Consider the following 23,218-nt stretch of genomic DNA (forward strand, 5'->3'; position numbering starts at 1 on the left):
CTCTCTTGGTAATTTTGAGCAAAGGGGATGGAGGCTAGGGCATTTGCATGCTCCTCTTGCAGAATGTGGGAGGTAAGGGTCACCACTGGTGTCCCTGCTGACTTCATCTGTGAGAGGTGCATGCAACTGCAGCTCCTCACAGACCGCGTTAGAGAACTGGAGCTGGATGAACTTCGAATCATTCAAGAGGCAGAGGGGTTGATAGGTGTGACAACCTCCCTCTCTAAGTTACAGGACAAAAGTAACTGGGTGACCATCAGGAGGGGGAAAAGGGAATAGCAGGGAGCCCCTCTGGCCATTCCCCTCTATAATATGTATACCATTTTGGATATTGTTGGGGATGACGACTTATCAGGGGAAAGCCACAATGGCCAGGTCTCTAGCACTGAGCCTGGCTCTGTGGCTCAGAAGGGAAGTGGAGAATAGGAGAGCAATACTGATAGGGGACTCAATTGTGTGAGGGACAGACAGGATATTCTGTGGTTGTGAGCGAGACTCCCATATGGTGTGTTGCCTCCTGGGTGCCAGGGTCAGGGATGTCTCAGATCTCATCTACAGCATTCTTAAGGGGGAGGGAGAGCAGCCAGAAGTTGTGGTACACACCAGTAATTATGACATAGGTAGGGAAAGGGAGGAAGACCTGAAAACAGAATGTAGGGAGTTAGGTTGGAAGCTAGAAGGCAGGACGAGCAGAGTAGTAACCTCAGGATTCCATCAACTCCATGACCTTTACAATACTTATGGAGAGGGATAGAGGTATGGGAAAGTAATAAATTGGGGGAGGGGGAATTACAATGCTATTAGGCAGGAAATGTGGAGCATAAGTTAGATACAGCAATTTAGATCAGTAATTGGCTTGCTGAAAGAAGACAGAGGGTGGTGATTGATGGGAAATGTTCATCCTGGAGTCCAGTTACTAGTGGTGTACCGCAAGAGTCGGTGTTGGGTCCACTGCTGTTCGTCATTTTTATAAATGACCTGGATGAGGGTGTAGAAGGGTCGGTTAGTAAATTTGCAGACGACACTAAGGCCGGTGGAGTTGTGGATAGTTACGAAGGACGTTGTAGGTTACAGAGAGACATAGATAAGTTGCAGAGCTGGGCTGAGAGGTGACAAATGAAGTTTAATGTGGACAAGTTTGAGTTGATTCACTTTGGTCGGAGTAACCGGAATGCAAAGTACAAGGCTAATGGTAAGACTCTTGGTAGTGTAGATGAGCAGAGAGATCTCAGTGTCCAGGTACACAGATCCTTGAAAGTTGCCACCCAGGTTGACAGGGTTGTTAAGGCAGCATACAGTGTTTTAGCTTTTGTTAATAGATGGATCAAGTTCCGGAACCATGAGGTTATGCTACAGCTGTACAAAACTCTGGTGCAGCTGCATTATAAGAAGGTTCTAGTCACCGCATTATAAGGAGGATGTGGAAGCTTTGGAAAGGGTGCAGAGGAGATTTACTGGGATGTTGCCTGGTATGGAGGGAAGGTCTTACGAGGAAAGGCTGACGGACTTGAGGCTGTTTTCGTTGGAGAGAAGGTTGAGAGGTGACCTAATAGAGACATATAAGACAATCAGAGGGTTAGATAGGGGGGACAGGGAGAACCATTTTCCAAGTATAGTGATGGTGAGCATGAGGGGGCATAGCTTTAAATTGAGGGGTGATAGATATAGGACAGATGTCAGAGGAGTTTCTTTACTCAGAATAGTAAGGGTATGGAATGCTTTGCCTGCAACAGTAGGAGATTCGTCAACTTTAAGTACATTTAAGTCGTCATTGGACAAGCATATGGACGTATATGGAATAGTGTAGGTTAGATGGGCATCAGATTGGTATGACAGGTTGGTACCACATCGAGAGCAGAAGGGCTTGTACTGCGCTGTAATGTTCTATAATTCTATGTTCTCAGGGAAATTTACAACAGAAATGTGGAGTCTGTTTAGGAAGCACCTGCTGATAATGCTGAAGAGGTGTGTCTCACTGACAAGGGACGTGGAATATCCAGTCAAGTGGAAGAAGGAAGCTTACTTAAGGTTGAGGAAGCAAGGAAGAGACAGGGCTTTACAGGGTTACAAAGGTAGTCAGGAAGGAAATGAAGAATGGACTTAGGAGAGGTAGGAAGAGGCATGAAAAAGCTTTAATGGGTAGGATTAAGGAAAACCCTAAGGTATTCTACACTTCTGTGAGGAACAAGACGATAGCCAGAGTGAGGGCAAGGCCAATCAGGAAAAATGGAAGGAACATGCACCTGGAGTCAGAGGAAGTAGGGGAGATCCTTAATGAATACTTTGCTTCAATATACATTACTGAAGGGGATCTTCATGTTTTTGAGGACAGTGTGAAACAGACTGATAATCTAGAACAGGTTGATGTTAGGAAGGAAGATGTGCTGAAAATTTTGAAAAACATAAGGATAGATAAATCCCCTTGCTAGAAGGGACGTACCCGAGGTTACTACAGGAAGCGAGGGAACAGATTGCTGAGCCTTTGGCAATTATCTTTGCATCCTCACTGTCCACTGGAATACTGCCAGATGATTGGAGGGTGGCAAATGTTATTCCCTTGTTCAAGGAAGGGAATAGGAATAATCCTGGGAATTATAGACAAGTCAGTCTTGCGTCAGTGGTGGGCAAAGTATTGGAGAGGATTCTGAGAGACAGATTTATGATTACGTGGAGAACCATAGTTTGATTACAGATAGTCAGTATTTCTTTGAGAGGGGCAGGGCATTCCTCACAAGTCTCGCTGAATCCTTTGAGGATGTGACAAGACATGTTGATAAAGGGAGAGCAGTGGATGTGGTGTTTACGGATTTTAGCAAGGCGTTTGATAAGATTGTCATGGTAGACTCATTCAGAAAATAAGGAGGCATGGGATGCAGAGAAACCTGTCTGTCTGGATACAGAATTGGCTGGCCCATAAAAGAAAGAGGGTTGTGGTAGATGGAAAGTATTCAGCTTGGAGCTTGGTGACCAGTGGTGTTCTGCGGGGATTGGTTCTGGGACCTCTGCTCTTTTCTAAAAGACTTGGATAAGAAAGTGGAAGGGTGGGTTAGTACATTTGCAGATGACATGAAGGTTAGTGGAGTTGTGGATAATATAGAGGGCTGATGTATGCTACAACAGGACATTGGCAGGATGCTGAACTGGGCTGAGAAGTGGCAGATGGAATTCAACCTGGAAAACTGTGAAGTAATTCACTTTGGAAGGTCGAATTTGAATGCGGAATACGGGGTTAAAGGCAGGATTCTTGGGAGTGTGGAGGAACAGAGGAATCTTTGGGACCATGTCCATAAATCCCTCAAAGCTGCCACCCAAGTTGATAGGATTGTTAAGAAAGTGTATGTTGGCTTTCATTAGCAGGGGGATTAAGTTTGAGAGCTGCAAGGTTATGCTCTGGTTAGACCACACTCTGAATATTGTGTCGCCTCATTATACGAAACATGTGGAAGCTTCAGAGGGAGCGAGAGCGCGAGAGAGCGAGCGCGAGAAAGAAAGAGCGAGCGAGCGAGAAAGAGCGATAGAGAGAGAAAGAAAGAGCGATAGAGAGAGAAAGAAAGAGCGATAGAGAGAGAAAGAAAGAGCGATAGAGAGAGAAAGAAAGAGCGTTAGAGAGAGAAAGAAAGAGCGAGAGAGAGAGAGAGAGAAAGATAAAGAGAGGCGGGGGCGCGAGGAGCAAGGGCTGGCTGATGGGATCGAGTGGCATGTCGCTTTGGATGTTCACATTAGGGAGAGGTCTGATTGTAATCACTCAGCCTATACTTGCAAAACTTAGAACATAATGTCTAACATTCATGCAGAGGGTGGTTTGTAAATTGAATGAACTGCCAGAGCAAGTGGTAGATGCACCTACAGTTACGTTTAAAAGACATTTGGATAGGTACATGAATAGGAAAGGTTTAGAGGGATATGGGCCAAATGCAGGCAAGTGAGACTAGTTAATTTGGGAAACGTGGTCAGCATGGACAAGTTAGACTGAAAGATATGACTTTGATTGTAATTATTGATTCCATGATCAAGCATCACTTGCTGAACAATCCTGAGCATGCTAAAAAGAAATGACACTGATAACCAACTTTAGAAAATCAGTCAGACTTGCAATATAAATTGTCTTATGTTTTCTAGAAGTTACATACTAAAAATTGGATTCTGGGTAATCCAAGATGGAAGTTGGGAAAAATTTCTGGCTGTAATAGGCTGCTCCTTTTGAGGTATTTTCGGTGTTGGAGGTGATTTCCTCGAATTCCAGGAGCAGCAATTACTGTTTTATATGCTGTTGCACTGTTTTGGAACATTGGAAAAATAAAGACTAACCAACAGCAGTTTTAAAAGGGAGAAGAGCAGACACAGGAAGCACATGATGAGGACAGTGCAGGAGAGAGAGAGCGCGAGTGAGCGCGAGAGAGCCTGCACAGTTACTGCCTTTGCTGTTTGAATTCGTGTATCGTTGGACATCGGAGTGCATCTGGGAAAATTAACAAACAGTGAAATTCACAACTAATCTTGGGGGAACTGTTGGGCGAAGTTCACAGCACAGAATCAGATAAGTTAATCGTTGTTTTAAGTCTGTCCAAGAGAAAGGTTGCAGTAGTGAGTATAGTGGATTCTTTCTTGATTGTGTGTTTTTGGAGATAAGTCTCTTGATTAAACTTAAAATATAAGCCATAACTATTAAATTAACCTGGGGCGGTGTTTTGTAGAGGAAGAAGACGGTGTTATTTTCTGGGTCTGTAGATTGTGAAGGAGCAAAAATGGCCTTTGCAGTGATATGTACTTCTTGTCAGACGTGGGAGATAAAGAGAGTTTTAGGGTTACTGCGGATTATATCTGCCATAAATGCTGTTATACGCGAATCTTATCAGATCGAGTGGATCGGTTGGAGAGACAGATAGAAGCGATGAGGAATTTGCAACAGCAACAGTATGTGATGGATGGCAGTTATAGCAGGGGGGGGGGGGGGGGGGAAGTCTCAGATACAGTCACATAGATGGGTTAACTCTAGGAAGAGAGAAAGGGAGGTCGGCACATAGGGCAGTAGTCTTTTGTGGATTTACCCATTTCAAACAGATATGCTGTTTTGGAAAATGTGGGGGTTTGAGGATTCTCAGGGGAACGTAGCATGAACAGCCAAGTTTCTGGTATTGAGACTGGCTCTAATGCAACGAGGGGTACATCAGCTTCCAAGAGATCAATTGTGTTAGGGGATTCTGTAGTCCGAGGTACAGACAGACGTTTCTGTGGCCAGCAGAGAAAAAGCAGAATGGTGTGTTGTTTCCCTGGTGCCAGGATCAAGGATGTCTCAGAGAGGGTGCAGAATGTTCTCACAGGTGAGAGGGGCCAGCAAGAGGTTATTGTCCACATTGGAACCAACGATATAGGAAGGGAAAAGGTTGAGATTCTGAAGGGAGATTCCAGAGAGTTAGGCAGAAATTTAAAGAGGAGGTCCTCAAGGGTAGTAATATCTGGATTACTCCCAGTGCTACGAGCTAGGGAGGGCAGGAATAGGAGGATAGAGCAGATGAATGCATGGCTGAGGAGCTGGTGTATGGGAGAAGGATTCACATTTTTGGATCATTGGAATCTCTTTTGGGGAAGAAGTGACCTGTACAAGGATGGATTGCTCCTAAATTGGAAGGGGACTAATATACTGGCAGGGAGATTTGCTAGAACTGCTTGGGAGGATTTAAACTAGTAAGGTGAGGTAGGGGGGTTGGGACCCAGGGAGATAGTGAGGAAAGAGATCGTTCTGAGACAGGTACAGCTGAGAACAGAAGTGAGTCAAACAGTCAGGGCAGGCAGGGACAAGGTAGGACTAATAAATTAAACTGCATGTATTTCAATGCAAGGGGTCTAACAGGGAAGGCAGATGAACTCAGGGCATGGGGCATGGTTAGGAACATGGGACTGGGATATCATAGCAATTACAGAAACATGGCTCAGAGATGAGCATTACTGGCAGCTTAATGTTCCAGGATATAAATGCTACACGAAGGATAGAAAGGGAGGCAAGAGAGGAGGGGGAGTGGCGTTGTTGATAAGGGATAGCATTACAGCTGTGCTGAGGGAGGATATTCCCGGAAATACATCCAGGGGAGCTATTTTGGTAGAACTGAGAAATAAGAAAGGGGTGATCACCTTATTGGGATTGTATTATAGACCCCCTAATAGTCACATGGAAATTGAGAAGCAAACTTGTAAGGAGATCTCGGGTATCTGTAAGAATAATAGGGTAGTTATGGTAGGGATTTTAACTTTCCAAACATAGACAGGGACTGCCATAGTGTTAAAGGTTTAGATGGAGAGGAATTTTCTAAGTGCGTACAAGACAATTTTCTTATTCAGTATGTGGATGTACCTACTATAGAAGGTGCAAAACTAGATCTACTCTTGGGAAATAAGGCAGGGCAGGTGACTGAGGTGTCAGTGGGGGAGCACTTTGGGGCCAGCGACCATAATTCTATTCGTTTTAAAATAGTGATGGAAAAGGATAGACCAGATCTAAAAGCTGAAGTTCTAAATTGGAGAAAGGCCAATTTTGACGGTATTAGGCAAGAACTTTCAAAAGCTGATTGGAGGCAGATGTTCGCAGGTAAAGGGACGGCTGGAAAATGGGAAGCCTTCAGAAATGAGATAACAAGAATCCAGAGAAAGTATATTCCTGTCAAGGTGAAAGGGAAGGCTGGTAGGTATAGAGAATGCTGGATGATTAAAGAAATTGAGGGTTTGGTTAAGAAAAAGAAGGAAGCATATGTCAGGTATAGACAGGATAGATCGAGTGAATTCTTAGAAGAGTATAAAGAAAGTAGGAGGAAACTTAAGAGGGAAATCAGGAGGGCAAAACGGGAACATGAGATAGTTTTGGCAAATAGAATTAAGGAGAATCCAAAGGGGTTTTACAAATATATTAAGGACAAAAGGGTAACTAGGGAGAGAATAGGGCCCCTCAAAGATCAGCAAGGCGGCCTTTGTGTGGAGCCACAGAAAATGGGGGAGATACTAAATGAATATTTCGCATCAGTATTTACTGTGGAAAAGGATATGGAAGATATAGACTGTAGGGAAATAGATGGTGACATCTTGCAAAGTGTCCATATTACAGAGGAGGAAGTGCTGGATGTCTTGAAATGGTTAAAAGTGGATGAATCCCCAGGACCTGATCAGGTGTACCCGAGAACTCTGTGGGAAGCTAGAGAAGTGATTGCTGGGCCTCTTGCTGAGATATTTGTATCATCGATAGTCACAGGTGAGGTGCCGGAAGACTGGCAAACGTGGTGCCACTGTTTAAGAAGGGCGGTAAAGACAAGCCAGGGAACTATAGACAAGTGAGCCTGACATCGGTGGTGGGCAAGTTGTTGGAGGGAATCCTGAGGGACAGGATGTACATGTATTTGGAAAGGCAAGGACTGATTCGGGATAGTCAACATGGCTTTGTGCGTGGGAAATCATATCTTACAAACTTGATTGAGTTTTTTGAAGTAGTAACAAAGAGGATTGATGAGGGCAGAGCAGTAGATGTGATCTATATGGACTTCAGTAAGGCGCTCGACAAGGTTCCCCATGGGAGACTGATTAGCAAGGTTAGATCTCATGGAATACAGGGAGAACTAGCCATTTGGATACTGAACTGGCTCAAAGGTAGAAGACAGAGGGTAGTGGTGGAGGGTTGTTTTTCAGACTGGAGTCCTGTGACCAGTGGGATGCCACAAGGATCGGTGCTGGGCCCGCTACTTTTTGTCATTTACATAAATGATTTGGATGTGAGCATAAGAGGTACAGTTAGTAAGTTTGCAGATGACACCAAAAGTGGAGGTGTAGTGGACAGCAAAGAGGGTTACCTCTGATTACAACAGGATCTGGACCAGACGGGCCAATGGGCTGAGAAGTGGCAGATGGAGTTTAATTCAAATGCGAGATGCTGCATTTTGGGAAAGCAATTCTTAGCAGGACGTATATACGTAACGGTAAGGTCCTAGGGAGGGTTGCTGAACAAAGAGACCTTGGAGTGCAGGTTCATAGCTCCTTGAAAGTTGAGTCACAGGTAGATAGGATAGTGAAGGCGGCGGTTGATATGCTTTCCTTTATTGGTCAGAGTATTGAGTACAGGAGTTGGGAGGTCATGTTGCGGCTATACAGGACATTGGTTAGGCCACTGTTGGAATATTGCATGCAATTCTGGTCTCCTTCCTATCGGAATGATGTTGTGAAACTTGAAAGGGTTCAGAAAAGATTTACAAGGATGTTGCCAGGGCTGGAGGATCTGAGCTACATGGAGAGGCTGAACAGGCTGGGGCAGTTTTCCCTTGAGCATCGGAGGCTGAGGGGTGACCTAATAGAGGTTTACAAAATTATGAGGGGCATGAATAGGATAAATAGACAAAAGTCTTTTCCCTGGGGTCAGGGAGTCCAGAACTAGAGGGCGTAGGTTTAGGGTGAGAGGGGGAAAGATATAAAAAAGACCTAAGGGGCAACTTTTTCACAGAGAGGGTGGTTCGCATTTGGAATGAGCTGCCAGAGGATGTGGTGGAGGCTGGTACAATTACAACATTTAAGAGGCATTTGGATGGGTATATGAATAGGAAGGGTTTGGAGGGATATTGGCTGGGTGCTGGCAGGTGGGACTAGATTGGGTTGGGATATCTGGTCGACGTGGACGGGTTGGACCGAAGGGTCTGTTTCCATGCTGTACATCTATGACTCTAAGCACTGTTCTTTGCCAGCAGAAAAAGCATGCCCAGGCACTACACCCTTTCTAATTAAATTAAGTAGTGTAGAGATGTACAAGGCATTCAAGGCTCTGGGCCAAGTGCTCGAAAAATAGGTTGAGAATGGTTAAGCGGTTGCTTTAGTCTGGCATAGACTCAATTGGGCAGAAGGGCTTTTTTCTTTGCCATAGAATTTTATGAGAAATAGTCTTATGACTGAAAGCTTGAGAGACAAGAGCTGACTAGTGCTTTCTCCCCAACCATGCTTCTTTCAGAGCTGACTGGTCAATCAGCCAGCACCCTTTCTTATAAAATATATTGAAGTAGGTCGTCTTGCTCTGATAATGACCATATAAGATTTAAAAAAAACCACCAGCATGACTCTGCTTTCAGCAATATTCAAATTCTATACTACATTAGACTCAATTCATTTACAGAGAGCAAAACAAAGGGAACAAAAGATGAGCTAAGCAGAGATTTACAGAAAGGTGAAAACAGAGAAACAAGTTTTAAAATGTTTTCTCTCCAATACCAATTAAATTGTGCGAGAGTGTCATTCCACACAAAATTAAATTCTTAGTGGTGAAGACTTTGTCTGGCAGTTATGATGACTAATCGCATCATTAAAAAGTCACTGACAATAGAATACACAACCCAAACATTTTCTGATAAAGTGGACAGTTTCTGGATTAAGTATTACAGCTTCATGTGCTAACTTGGGTTCAAATGTCAAATCTATTGATAATGTACTACAGTAGCGTCTGTGGAGATATTGGGCAATTCAATTTTAATTTCCAAATTTCTTTATTTTTTGCATTTGAGTGCTCCAAAGGTAGCTGTGCAGAGTACTTAATAATGGTGACATTAACAGTCCTGCCTTTGCATATGTTAAAAGCACCAACTCCTTGCAACAGACATCAGACATTATTTAGATATTGGTTTAGCAATTAGCAGAATAATTTGGAAAAAGATATTGAGAAAAGGTCACAGACTTGTAAATAAAATAATCAGATTGTTACACAAGTTAAATTGTGGTTTACCAAAATGCCATGCAAAGGCAAGCTATTGTGGACCTTCTTACACATCATAAGCATCTATTCTGATGTGTGAAGTCCATTGGGAAAAATGATTCTCTTTTCTTCCAAACAGTGATTTAAAATGTTACTTGTACTGCCTAACTGTAGTGAGTAAAGTTATCATGTGACAACTGGAAAACCAGATGTTTGATTGTCCTGTTCTGTGCCTGGCCCCTCTTTCTCCAAGAGTCCCAATCACAAGCAATTGCATTGTCTTTTAAGCATGGGATGGACGTGTTATTGGCTTGCAACATATTTGTTCTCTCTCACATTTTTTGTTGTAGTTTCCATCAGGTCCATTGATTCCTTCTGGTTCACAGTTGGTGGAGCTTTATGAATCATGGGTTACATTGTCTATTTTGCTCTAGTTATATCAATCAATATGTTATGACATCAGGCATTTTAACTTTAAGATTTGTTAACTCATTTATCCTGACTATATACGAATGTTCTGTTTGCAACAAAAGAAGGAAAAATAAATCAGCAAGGGCATAAGCAGGAAGAGACTGGAACTGAAATATATAGACGGAGGTTTTAGCAGCTACGAGGCAAATTTAGTTGCCATCAATATGGTTGTTGTCTCTGTAAAAGTCTTGTTCATGGAAGTTTTTTCCGTCTGGTAATGGAATCCAATTACTTTGTTTTAAATATTGAAATGAGACAATAATATTGTCAAACACTTTATTAAGAATGGTTTAAGCCATTTCACATTCATTCACTTATCCTTATTATACTTTAATGCTTTTAAAATCCTTTTATTAACCTTATTATTAGTTTTAAGTTACTTCGATGGATGGAGGAGATGCTTTTGATCTTCTGTGCATCTCATATAAACCTACTAACAGCAGTCAACAGCACACAATTCCAGAATACACTCACTAAACTCTCCAACCACACAAAGTCATTAATTTCTTGAATTCATACATCTGGAACACTTATTGTTGATTTTATTGTGACCAAAGTGGTATCAAACACAGGCCAGTTCCATTTCTAGAATTTTCAGGTAAAAGAAAATGCACTTCATTTAATTTGATTTATCGAATGCACCAGCATTTGGACATCTAATTTAAAGGACAAAAATAACTTTCTATTAAGTTTTCATAATGCGATACAATAAAGAAAGACATCTAAACATCATGGCCACCACAAGCAAGTAATGGGATAAAGATCCCAATTTGTTTGCTCAGTTGCCAATAATTTTCTATCACGTCAGTGCATGCGACTTTTTCATGCTTACTTTTGTACAAGTTGGGACAAAAGTTTAAGATGGTTAATTCCTGATCTTGAATTTGCCATTATCATGAGAGCTAAACGTAGTGAATTCACTTAGTTTGGGCCAATCAGAAAAATAAATATAACTAGAAGAAACTAAATTAGACAAAATATCACAGTTGTATTCTGCCAACACAATAGGACATTCTCTTCACACACACTGCAATGAAATTTATTTCTTTTCTAGCACAACAGATGGATTTCAAACCAAAAACGTGTTTACGAAATAAAGGAGGATGCATATAACAGGCAATAGGTCACTGAAATAGAAAAAGCAAAGATTAATCCTTTGGATATTTCCATGAGGAAATTAGAGTTTAAAAATTTTGGGCTTGTCTCCAAGATAATCTTAACTTTTTTTTTCTCGCCATGATCAAGAAAGTGAAATCTGCAGTTTTACAAAATTCTTCTTCCAATATCAATGAAATTGAGTTTTATACTTAACCAAACAGTTTGAGCTTCTCAGCTTTTAGAAAAGGTCTTCCCACCAAATGCAATACAAAGCTCTTGTCTTGAATTTCACTCAATTAGTGAGTTCTCAATTAATTTTAAAAATATTTTGAAAAATATTTATCATGCTTTTTTTTTAGAAAAGAAATAGCCTTCCAGCATCTTTAAATACTATCATATATCTATAAACTTTATTAGAGCTTAACTGCTTCTCATGCAATTCTTTAAATAATTAAGTGTCTTCGAGCTCAATTCTCATAAATCACTTCAGTGGAAATGTATGAATTATGAAAGAAACATGGATTGGGATTAATATTTATGGAAATCCACCACCTTCACTGAAAGATAAATGAACTGCCTGAAACTTCATGTTTACTTATTTATGGAGACAAACCCAAAAGAAGAGTAATTGGGACAAAACTAAACGCCTCTTCAATACTCGGTGGATTTGTGACTTTTGCAAATCTACCACATATAGATACCACATCCTAAGGTCTGTATCCGGCAAAGAATTTGGGTTGGGGGGAGGGGGAGTGGTTGGAAGGGAGAAAAAGAGGATCAACTTGACGTTGGCTACTGCCCTACACAACAATTAGGAGGGTGGCCCTGATAAAGCAAGGTCCAGGCTTGCACCCTTCTTCTAGGATGTCAGTGAGCAGGATTTTAACACTTTAACAATTTTCTTCTGATTTTTAATAAACTGAATTAAAGGACACTAAAATGGTGAGACACTACTCGGTAATTTGCAAATTAATTTCCTTTACTTTTAAAAGAAATCAATAAATCCCACAATACGAAGGATATGGACCATGTGATGATGTCTTTGCCATTTGACAAAAGAAATTGCAAGGCAGCACTAATGTTAGCTTTAATGTTTACAACCCAACATTAAAATCTAAACATAGTTGTCAACACACAGATGAATGAAAATTTCTACATACTTATTGAAGAGGTTTAGGCCAATCCGGTAGTGACGTTTTCTTATGATATCATTGCTAAATGCAGGAGAATCCCAGCTGTTTCGGGTTTCCTTGTGGTACGTTTGTTTGCTCAAGGTTTGCTCTCGCAAACTGTCTCTGGAAGAGGACTCAGAGCTACAGTTTATTGTATCGTTGGAGTTTGAAGTGCTATTGATACTATCATTATCCCCATCAGAGAAATCAGACTCTGACTTGCTTTGCCGATTTGCTGAGCCATTAATAGCCAAGTGGCTGTCAATCTGTCGTGGTCGATGGCGAGCAGGTTCCTCATCACGGTGGAACACTCTTGTGGGTACAGAATGCGGGATATGCTTGGGACTTGCCCGTTGGCTATTGGGGCTCTGCTCATAAGCATTTTGCCTCTTTAGTGAACCTCTCTCTGAACGGTCACTTAAATCGACTGAACTATCACTGGGGGGCTCGATAGTTAGTAAAGGGAGATGATCAACACGAAGTCTCGATTCCTGACACTCTAAAGAAGGGGTGCTCCTGCAGCTTGTGTCTGTGTCTGGTTTATCATCCCGGTGAGTCATGGACCAGTATTCCTGGCCAGAATTCACTGATCGGAGCCGGAACTCTGACTCTGTGCTGGATGGTCTGTCCACAGATTGTAGTGAAACAGGAAGTGGAGGAGAAAGTTCTTCTTCATCAATGTACAGGGTGACATCGCTATAGGAAGCGGACATTTCATCCAATTTTCTGCGTTCAGCATCACGTGTGGATTTAGCATACGATAGACTATCCACCTCTTCCTCTTTTTGTAAGGTTTCTTTGTAACGTTTGCTCTGATCAGCAGGTTGCCCATCATCTGTGTGTAAGCTACGGCAATTGAGCGCATCATCAATCGATTCTGCAAGTGATTTTACTTGCCTCGAGAAAGCATCTTCAAGCTCAGTTATTGCATCTGCAAAATCATTATTTGCAGCAGGAGATTTGATCACTGCTGTGCCTCCCACATCCCCACAGTCAGACTGGACAACAGTTCCCACTTTTCCTGCATCATCAGTCATGGACATCTGTTTCCCCTCAAAAAACGAGCTGTGGACTTTCTCAGGTCCTTCAAAAGAAAACTGCATTCTCATATTGGACAGAACGATGCGCCTGGACATACGATTCTCAGACATAGAACTTCGAAGTCTTTCAAAGTTTTTGTTCATTTGATATTGGCGGAATGCTGTCTGAATGGTTCGAGCAGCATGTCTGGTTATGAAACGTCCTCCGTATTTACGTTCAAGCATCTCCACCTAAAAAGGAAATCGATAATTAGACCAAGCCAGACAGGAAACTCGATGTTTGGAGGGGAATTTGAAGGTGGTGGGAACACCACCATCTTCAAGTTCCCCTCCAAGCCATCCAACATCCTGACTTGGAAATATATCACAGTTCCTTCATTATCACTGGGTCCAGATCCTGGAATTCCCTGCCTCATGAGAGTGTGGGTCAACCCACAGCAGGTGGACTGCAACGATTCAAGAAGGCAGCTCACCACCACCTTCTCAAGGGCAATGCTGGACAGACAATAAATGCTGGCCAGGCAGTGAGGCCCACACCTCACAAAATGAATTAAAAAAAACTTGATACAATTTTGTTTAGTTTAAAATTGCTTAATTCCTTCATTTGTTACACAATAACAGGATGAAACTTTAATATAGAATCAAAATAATTATTTCTCAGTTGCTAACCTGTACTCTAAATAAACAGTATTCAAGTAAAGATTAGGACAATACTTAAGAATAAAAATTTAAAATATAATATGACTGCAATTGTCATTTTAACAAGAGTTTTCAATTACATAGATTTTATCTGTTTGCCATAGATAAACCCAACATTTCTCATGAAATAATGCTCATTGTTTGTGTAAGCTATTCTAGATGTTTTTGAATAAATAACTATTCTCTAAAAAAAAATGTATACGTTTATGTACAGTTTCTTCTAACGATGGTATGCCACACAGAAGTATTGCATTAGATTTTGGATCTGACTGGGACAGAGAGCAATTCATCAAAAGCTTTCGTAGATAACCCCCTTTTAGCATTCGACTCAGCGCCAACCTCACTTTTGTCCAACACATCCATTCCATCTGGTTATGTTCCCTCATTCAACATAGTCTATTTCTGCCTGCTTTACTCATTCCTTTGACTGAAATCTTAGTGTTTTCATTAATTTAGTCCTTTACTTGTAAAATATCATCTGCCGGTTTCCTGATAAATACTCAACAAGCTTTAACTCATCCAACAATAAAAAACAGACTACCTCTTCACTTGCCCCATATCGCAGGTTTCCTCCATCTCCAGATTCTCCAAAGCTAGATTAATTCCATTTATCCCTGCATAACAGTTTCAAAATTCATGGTCGCATCTACCCTTCCCATTTCTCCAAATTATCTTAGTAACCTCTGCTACTCTGTTGCGAGTGGAAGGGAGGAGTATTTAAATGTCAATGGGATGATAATAACAAGTCAAAAATATGACAAAAAATTGGTCCAGTTGAGCCACAAATGGTTACAGCTGAGCCTTTACCAGCACCTGTTATCAGCAGAATGGGAGTATTGGTTATGATGCAAATTTGTAGACGTCACTACTGAGACAGGAAAGCTGTAAAGTATGAAATGAAAAGTTGATTGAGGTTTCTCCTGAACTTCACTAGAACAGTACAACAGGCCATGGACAGAGGGATCAGAGCAGGAGCAAAGTTGAAAATGAAACTGATTAGTGACCAGAAACCATCAGACTTGTGGACCAAATAGAGATGTTCAGCTAAATGATCACTCAATCTACAGTTAGTTACCCCAGTGTAAAGATGATTTAATTGTATTTAGTGAATGCAGTGTACCACTAGGGAAACAGCTCAGGTAAATCGGTGGCTCATATGGAAGAAATGGCTGCATGGTGGGGAGTGAGGAGAAGAACAGGAACACAAGCTCCTGCACTTGCATGAGGAGGGACAGGTAGAAGGGGAGTAGGCACTAGCGTGATCAAATACTAAACAGAAGTAATAAAGAATAAAAATATTATCAGAATGCTAAAGCGGGATCATGTTTTTGGCAGTGGCATCACACGTGAAGTGGCAGAAATGAGACGGATGGTCAGATTAAAAGAGAAGCATGGAGGGGTGGTAGGTAAGGAGGAATTTGACTTTATAGTGAGGAAGGAGGGAGAGGAAGGGGTGAGGGCAGAAATTGCCACAGTTAAGTACCTTAATCAGTTAAGAAAAAATAATTTTGGAAGCATTAATACCTGGAAGAATGGAATGGAGTCTTTACAGGAAGCAGTGAGAGAAGCATGATAAATCTGGCAGAGGGAGTCGTTGGTGCAGATCATAGCCCCTAACACAGATAGGAGGTTAAATAAATAATGAGCTGCAAAAGGACAATGTGAAGCTGATAGCACAGTGAATTAGGAAAGAAGTTGATGCATTTCTCCAGTTTGGGGTGACAGCAGGCAGCCATGCACCAGAAAGGTTTTACAAGAGACAAGAGCTGATTTGGGCTAGAATAAAGAATAGTTCACATATCTCACAAAAAGGGCAGGCAAACCTATGACCTATAGGAGATGCAAAAGAATGGAATTAAAGCAACCATATGATTCAAGAACAACTTCAGCTTGTTGCAAGAAAACGTTGGTCAGCAGGAACTATTTGGGCCTCCATATAGCCCCAAGTAGCAGTGGGGCTGCAGGTCACATGATGAACTAGATGCCAATGTGAAAAGGTGACAATTGGGACCAGGAAACTAAATTTTTTAACGTGATGGAAAGTATCGCAAGAACCATGGTAATTTCATGTAGTAGACTTTGACAGAGATGAAATGAATTGAAATAATTCTGTATCAATCTTATAACCATCCCTAGTATTCCAGAGCAATTTCAAAGACTATCCCTATTTAGCATTTAGTGCTGTAGCAATTAAAGTTATTTTCCATTTCCAAATCACTCATTGTCACAGGAACATATTGACATGCTAATGGAGGCTAAAAATACACATTTATCAGATTATGCATGACAAGTTCACATAACAGCCTGGTGTGCAATTTTAGAGCTAGAAAATCCTCATATTTTAGCTACCAAATATTAATATACAACCAATTAATAAAAACACTTTCTCCTCCTTCTCTGCACTCCCCACAACATTACACACATTTACTACTGAGCTGTTCATAAAGTTAATATTGATTTCAAAATTGCACTTAGTTGGCTTCATTCTTCATGCAATAATTACGTTTATGGGATATTAAAAAGCCAAAATTTACTTGAAAGACTGAGAAATGCCTCTGTTCATGACTCAAACCTAACATCCGTTGCTAATTTTGAAGAGTCTCAGGCAACAGAGTTGGATACTTGTTAGAAACACATTATATTCTTAAAACATCTTGATTCTGGGATCACCAAATATTGTAGCCTCAGCAGCGTTTAATATTAAATCAGCATGTAATGCATATAATGGCACGAGTATGTTGTGGATGTGTTTCACATTAATGCCATTTCATAGTGTCACTTGTTGTGCTTGTGACAAGCAAACCTGGTGCTTTAATGTGCCTTTATAGTACTGATAAAAATTTTGTTTCACATTTTACATAAAATTATTTTTTGAATAAGTTGCAATGAAATTATAGAATAAATATCACAGAATATAAACCTTCAACAAAAACTGCTTTGCTTGAATATGGAAGCACTACGAAATCAAGACAATGCCTAGATTTGAAAGTTAAATTGGCTGAAAACTAATCAGTGGGCCCTCATTATTAAAGCAATTGGAGTGAGGTTGGGCAGAAAGAATAGAGAACTAAATGACCAAATGATCATGTTTGGGCTTCTACAGTTATTGGGCTTACATGAGCAAACAAGGCTGACTGGTCGAATTAAAGATGACTCCAAACTAGCAAAGTAAACTGTAATGGGGATAACAATGCAGCAAGTGAGGGTGAAAGAATTTAAAGTGCCTGCAAAATTCGTGTGTGAGAAAACATATACATTAGATGTGTATCAATGGGATGAGGCAGAGACTGCCGACAGCAAACTGGACAAATCAGTCAATGGGATTTAAGTGAATTACCTCAACATAGAAAGCATTCTATTAGCTAAAAAGACAGTCATGAACAATTAAAAAAGTGACACGCTTATAAAACTAAAAGAAAAAAACTGAAGCATACAAAAATGTAAACCATTCCACTGATTCTAAAGATACAATGACCAGCAAATGAGAAAGAAACTAATTGGCACTAAACATCAAGGTCAGGATGACAATGAAGAGACCAAGACGAGTATGAAGCAGGTCAGGATGACCAAGAAGCAGACTGGAATAAGTGTTTATTGTTATTTATTCATGTAAACATGCTCCCCTTATCCCATTCCCCTTGAGCAGGTGGTGCCTTCTCAAATTGTTGTAATCCTTGGCATAACTTTGATGAAATGTAGATGGGTGGGTTAGTACCTTACATACTCGGGTAAAAGTCAAATTTTTCAGACATTTTTAAAGGTTCAATTTATAGTTTTGAGGGGCTGAAATTCATGCTCAAGTTCAAAATACCATATTATTAGCAGAACTCTATTTGATTGCACAACTAATCCCAGGGAAAAAAGAAAAACACAATGAATTACGATTTACTGGCGGGAAATTTTATTTTTACATACCGGTACGAAACTTTAAGATGTCAAAGATTCATTGAAATCCTGCCAAATCACACCGTTCAACATTGTCATGGCCTGGATATAATGGCACACTTAAATCCCCGTCAAATTCTTTTGTTTCCGTCCCAGTTACTCTTGTATGCTATGAACCTTAGCACATTAACAAATTTGTCAAGAACTAAAGATCTATGTAGCTAATATACCTCACTTTTATTCCAATATAATGGCACAATTAAAATGATTAACTTTTTCATGATAGTAACTTTTGGATATATAGTGAACAAAGTGTGATAATACCAATAGGCTTAGTCCCTGTATGAATGAATGAATCAAATTACTCAAAACGTGCTGTAGTATACCAAGTAGGCTAAGTAGAATTATGAATAAATGAAGAGAGATGCAATATAGTAAACAAAGAGCGATGAGTAGAATTACCGGTATGAATGAATGAATGCAGTTTCATTTAAATGGGTTAATGGGAACATGCAGTTTCCTTTGCAAGAGATTTATAATGCGATATAGTAGGGTTGACTTTTACATGAGATCAATTTTCACATGAGTATATTCAGTAAATTTGCAAGTATCGATCGAATTGTGGATAGTGTCAAAGGCTACAGCAGGATCTGGATGGAGAAATACCAGATGGAGTTTAATCCACCTAAGTACAATGTGCTACACTTTGGGAGATAAAATGTTAAGGAAAAGTTAATGGCAGGACCCTGAACAGCATTGATGTACAGAGGGATCTTGGGGGTTCAAGTTCATAGCTCTCAAAGTATCCACACAGGTAGACAGGGTGGTAAAGAAGGCAATATGGCATGCTAGTCTTTATTGGTCAGAGAATTGAGTACAAGAGTCAGGATGTCATTGCAGCTTCATAAGACTTTGGTTAGACCACATTACAAATACTGCATTTAATTCTAATTGCCACATTACAGTAAGGATGTGGAGGCTTTGGAGAGAGTGGAGAAGAGGTTTGTCAGGATGCTGCCAGGTTTAGAGGGAAGAGAGACAAAAATCTGCAACTGCCGGAATCCAAGGTGGACAAACAGGAAGCTGGGCGAACACAGCAAGCCAGGCAGCATCAGGAGGTGGAGAAGTTGATATTTTGGCCGTAACCCTTCTTCAGGACTTGGGTGGGTGTAAGGGGAGCTGTAGATAAAGGGGGTGCAAGGGCAAGGTGAAGACAGATAGAGGGTACAGACCCGGTTGGTCAATGGAAGGGATGAATCCAGTAGGTGGTTGAGAGGAATGGATGGAGGATGAGAAGGGAGGTTTTTTGAAATTTGAAGAACTCAAATGTTGACTCTTCTGGGCTGTAGGCTGCCTAGGCAAAAGATGAGGTGTTGTTCCTCCAATTTGCAGTGTGGCTTGCTGTGGCAATGGAAGATGCCAAGGATGATCAAGTCAGAAATGGAGTGGAAGGGGAATTAAAATGGGTGGTTACTGGGAGGTGAGGGCAGCTTCTGTAGGCCCAGCTGAGATGCTCGGTAAAACATTCCCTTAGTTTATGTTTGGTCTCTCCAATGTAGAGAAGACCACACTGGGAACATCAGATACAGTAAACTAGGTTGCAGGAGAGGGAGGTGAACCTTTGCCTCACCTGGAAGGGCCGTTTGGGGTGCTGGATGGAAGTGAAGGGGCTGGTGTTATAAGGAGAGGCTAGAAACACTAGAGTTGTTTTCTCTGGAGCAGTGAATGCTAAGGGGAGACTTAATAGAAGTCTATAAAATTATGAAATGCATAGATGGGGAAAAAGATTCTGATCTTCAACCCTAAGAGTTGAAATGTCCAATACTAGGGGCATGCATTTAAGGTGGGAAGGGGAAAATTCAAAGGACAGGTGAGGCGCAAGTTTTTTTTATATATACAGGAGATAGGAAAGACAGGGAAGTGGGAGGGTGGCAATATTGACAAAGAAGATGAAACATTGGAGACAGAAGTCCAGAAGGATGAAGGACAGAATCAATCTGGACTAGTCAAAGGTAATGCATTTGGGGAAGGTTAAAAAGACAAGGGATTAACTATGAATGGCAAGACATTGGGGAGGTCAGAAGATTAGACCTCCCACGTTTATAGGGCAAGTAGATAAAGTGACTATAAAGGCATACGCAATAGTTGCTTTAATTAGACAAGGCATAGAATACACCATCAAGGAAGAAATATATGCTGGTCAGGCCACAACTGAAGTACTTTGTAACGTTCTGGTCATCATATTATATGAAGGATGTGACTGGACCAGATATGTTGCAAAAGAGATTTATAAAAATACTGGAGGATCTGAGCTAATGACAAAACAGTGAACAGGCTGAGGTGTTTTTTCTTGAGAGGGGTCTTAGGAGAGGTGCACAAGATTAAGAATAGATAGGGAAGATAGGAAAGTGCTTTTGTTATTACTAGATGGGGCACAGCTTTCTACCTCTTACTTTAAATCTAAGGGGAGAACTCAGGAGAGATTGTTAACTCAGTGGTGAGAGACTAGTACTCACTGTCTGAAAGGCAAACTCCCAATGTTAAAACAGTATTTAGATATTAACTTGCGTTACCATAACCCCCAGGACTATGGGCCAAAAAGTGGAAAATAGGTTAAGTGCAGTCGGATCTTTGTTGACCAGTATGGACTCAATGGGCCAAATGGCCTCCTTCTGGGCTGTAAACAACTGAGAATCTTCTTGGTTACAGCCAAGGAACAAAAAGTTGAATTTCATTCTCGGTGTAAGTTATAAGACACAAATTAATGGGAAACATGAAGGGGAACAAACTTGCACAGTAATTACGTAAAGGTGCAGGAATTAAAGTTTCATTAGAATAAGGTGATTTAATAATCCAAAAACACAGACTAGGAACAATTGAAAGTGTCAGAGAACGACAGGAATCTGTTCAGTTACATTTTCCACAGCAGTATGTTCCCTACTGAATAAGAAAAAAGATACTATACCTCCACGGTGAATAAGACTTGGTGACAAAGGAACAGATTGTACTCTAGGTGGGCAATTTCAATGTCCACACCAAAATGGCTCAGCAGCAGCACTACTGATAGAGCCAACTGAATTCTAAAGGGCATACAGCTACTAGACTGGGTCTATGGGAGGTGGTGACTGAAACAACAATACAAAAGAAAATCAGAAAAATAAGCTTGATCTCATAACAATGTGCCTGCCATAGATACATCTATCCATGACAGTATTGGAAAGACTTAGGGTTAGGGTTATGACCATCCGCAGATTTTCAGGGAAAACTTCTGTTTCCCATTGAAACTACCTTGGATGATGTTGTGTGGCACTATCACCAATGCAAATTGGACAGACTTCAAATTCAACTCGCAACTCAAAACTGGACATCCATGAGGTGCTAAAAGCCATCAACAACAGAACTATACTCCAGCACAATGTACCACTTCATGGCCTGAGATATATCCTCTCAACCATTAGCATTAGCCAAGTTTAAAAAACAGTTCAAGAGCAGCACCAGGTGCCAGAAAAATGAGGTGTCACCTGGTGAAGGTACACAACAGGACTCCTTGCTTGCAAAACAACATAAGCACAAAAGTGACAACCAATGGATCAGATCAAACAACTCACTGAACGAGGTGTCTCCCCAATCTGATGCCACCCAGTTTCACTTCCATCAGGGCCACTCAACACCTGACCTCACTACAGCTTTGGTTCAAATATGAACAAAAGAACTTAACTCCAAAGGTGAGAGGTGAGTGTCTACCCTTGACATCAAGACCACATTTGATAGAGTGTGGGGTCAAGGATCCTTAGCAAGACATCAGTCAATTGGAATCTGGGGCAAACTCTCTGTTGATTGGACTAATTCCTGACCAAAATGAAGATGGTTGTGGTTGTTAGGGATCAGTCACTTCAGCTCCAGGACATCTCTGAAGACAACTCACAGGATAGTGTTCAAGGCCCAAACATCTTCAGCTGCTTCACCAATGATCTTTCCTTCATCCTAAGATCAGAGTTGGGATGTTCATGGATGATTGCAAAATGTTCAAAATCATTCACAAATTCTCAGATACCAAAGCAGTCGGTATTCAAATGTAGCAAGACCGGAACGATATTGAAGCTAGGGCTGTCAAGTGGTTAAGCTGAAAATGTGTTGATGGAAAAGCGCATCAGGTCAGGCAGCATCCAAGGAGCAGGAGATTCGACGTTTCGGGCATGAGCCCTTCTTCAGGAAAGAGGAAAGTGTGCCAAACAGGCTAAGATAAAAGGTAGGGAGGAGGGGCATTTGAAATGTGATAGGTGGAAGGAGGTTAAGGTGAGGGTGTTGGGGTGAGGGTGATAGGCCAGAGTGGGGATAAGGGCAGAGGGGTCAGGAAGAAGATTGCAGGTTAGGAAGGTGGTGCTGAGTTCGAGGGTTGGGACTGAGACAAGGTGGGGGGAGAGGAAATGAGGAAACTGGAGAAATCTGAGTTCATCCCTTGTGATTGGAGGGTTCCTAGGTGGAAGATGAGGCGCTCTTCCTCCAGCCGTCGTATTGCTATGGTCTGGCGATGGAGGAGTCCAAGGACCTGCATGTTCTTGGTGGAGTGGGAGGGGGTGTTGAAGTGTTGAGCCACGGGGTGGTTGGGTTGGTTGGTCCGGGTGTCCTGGAGGTGTTCTCTGAAACGTTCCGCAAGTAGGCGGCCTGTCTCCCCAATATAGAGGAGGCCACATCGGGAACAGCGGATGCAGTAAATGATGTGTGTGGAGGTGCAGATGAATTTGTGGTGGATATGGAAGGATCCCTTGGTGCCTTGGAGGGAAGTAAGGGGGGGGGGGAAAGAGGTGTGGGCGCAGGTTTTGCATTTCTTGCGGTCTCCAACATCTGCAGTCCTCACTTTCTCCTGTCAAGTGGTTAACACCACTTTCACCACACAAATGCCAGGCAATGACCATCTCCAACAAGAGAGCATCTAACCATCATGCCTTGCCATCAGTGGCGTTACCATCACTGAATTCCCCCACTATCAACATCCTGGGAGGTTACCATTGACCAGAAACTCAACTGAATTTGCCAAATAGACAATAGGTGCAGGAGTAGGCCATTCTGCCCTTCGAGCCTGCATCACCATTCATTATGATCATGGCTAATCATCCTCAATCAGTATCCTGTTCCTGCCTTATCCC

General features: G+C 41.5%; 1 protein-coding gene across 8 annotated transcripts in view; it reads right to left on the bottom strand.

The window, feature by feature from the left end:
- The window catches only part of iqsec1b (IQ motif and Sec7 domain ArfGEF 1b), a 532,991-nt gene that overhangs the window by 52,608 nt on the left and 457,165 nt on the right, over positions 1–23,218 (bottom strand). For all 8 annotated transcript variants that reach the window (XM_043707985.2, XM_043707986.2, XM_043707990.2 and 5 more), the window contains one exon: positions 12,436–13,718. In XM_043707985.2, the coding sequence (XP_043563920.1) occupies positions 12,436–13,718 (1,283 nt within the window). The remainder of the gene's footprint in view (positions 1–12,435; positions 13,719–23,218) is intronic.

Source organism: Chiloscyllium plagiosum, unplaced genomic scaffold (assembly GCF_037043375.1).
Source record: "Chiloscyllium plagiosum isolate Xiang-an unplaced genomic scaffold, Cpla_swu_hap1 HiC_scaffold_14, whole genome shotgun sequence".
Classification (NCBI taxonomy): Eukaryota; Metazoa; Chordata; class Chondrichthyes; order Orectolobiformes; family Hemiscylliidae; genus Chiloscyllium; species Chiloscyllium plagiosum.